Source organism: Acanthisitta chloris, unplaced genomic scaffold, assembly GCF_000695815.1.
Source record: "Acanthisitta chloris isolate BGI_N310 unplaced genomic scaffold, ASM69581v1 scaffold29869, whole genome shotgun sequence".
Taxonomy (NCBI): domain Eukaryota; kingdom Metazoa; phylum Chordata; class Aves; order Passeriformes; family Acanthisittidae; genus Acanthisitta; species Acanthisitta chloris.
Genome location: NW_008692416.1, coordinates 12843 through 13307, shown reverse-complemented (window position 1 = coordinate 13307; position 465 = coordinate 12843). Strand labels below are relative to the sequence as shown.

At 61.7% G+C, this 465-nt stretch overlaps 1 protein-coding gene across 1 annotated transcript in view; it reads left to right on the top strand.

Annotated features, from left to right (window-relative positions):
* Window positions 1–8: 8 nt before the first annotated feature.
* The window catches only part of LOC103809803 (protein groucho-1-like), a gene marked incomplete at its 5' end in the record, with an annotated part of 845 nt that continues 388 nt past the window's right edge, over window positions 9–465 (top strand). The window contains one exon of the mRNA XM_009082672.1: window positions 9–122. Coding sequence (XP_009080920.1) covers window positions 9–122 — 114 coding nt within the window. The remainder of the gene's footprint in view (window positions 123–465) is intronic.

Here is a 465-nt window from a genome sequence, read left to right as displayed (position 1 = left end):
CATTCCAGGGGAGTGGTGGGGATGGAGAGCAGCAACGTGGAGATCCTGCACGTCACCAAACCCGACAAGTACCAGCTGCACCTCCACGAGAGCTGTGTGCTCTCCCTGAAATTCGCCTCCTGCGGTAGGCACGGCTCTCCTGGCACCCCTGGCTCCGGAGCCTCAGGGATGGTGTCTCTTCTGCTGGCTGCGTGTCACAGGGCTTGTTGCGACGGGGGCCAGCACTGGTCCCAGTTGTCAGCCCTGTCCCCGGTGATGCCAATCGTACCCATCAGAGAAGAGGCATCCATTTGTCCTGGAGCAACACTGGCAGCTGCAGGCTCAGCTCTGTTGTCCCAGGACTCCCCTCTGTGTTCTTGCAGACAACCCCTAGGCTCATGGGTGCCAGAGTCGTGACCACCTCATCGCCACGTGTCTTGCAGCCTGGGCCGGATCTGGTGCTGGGAAGCAGCTGCTGGTCCTGGC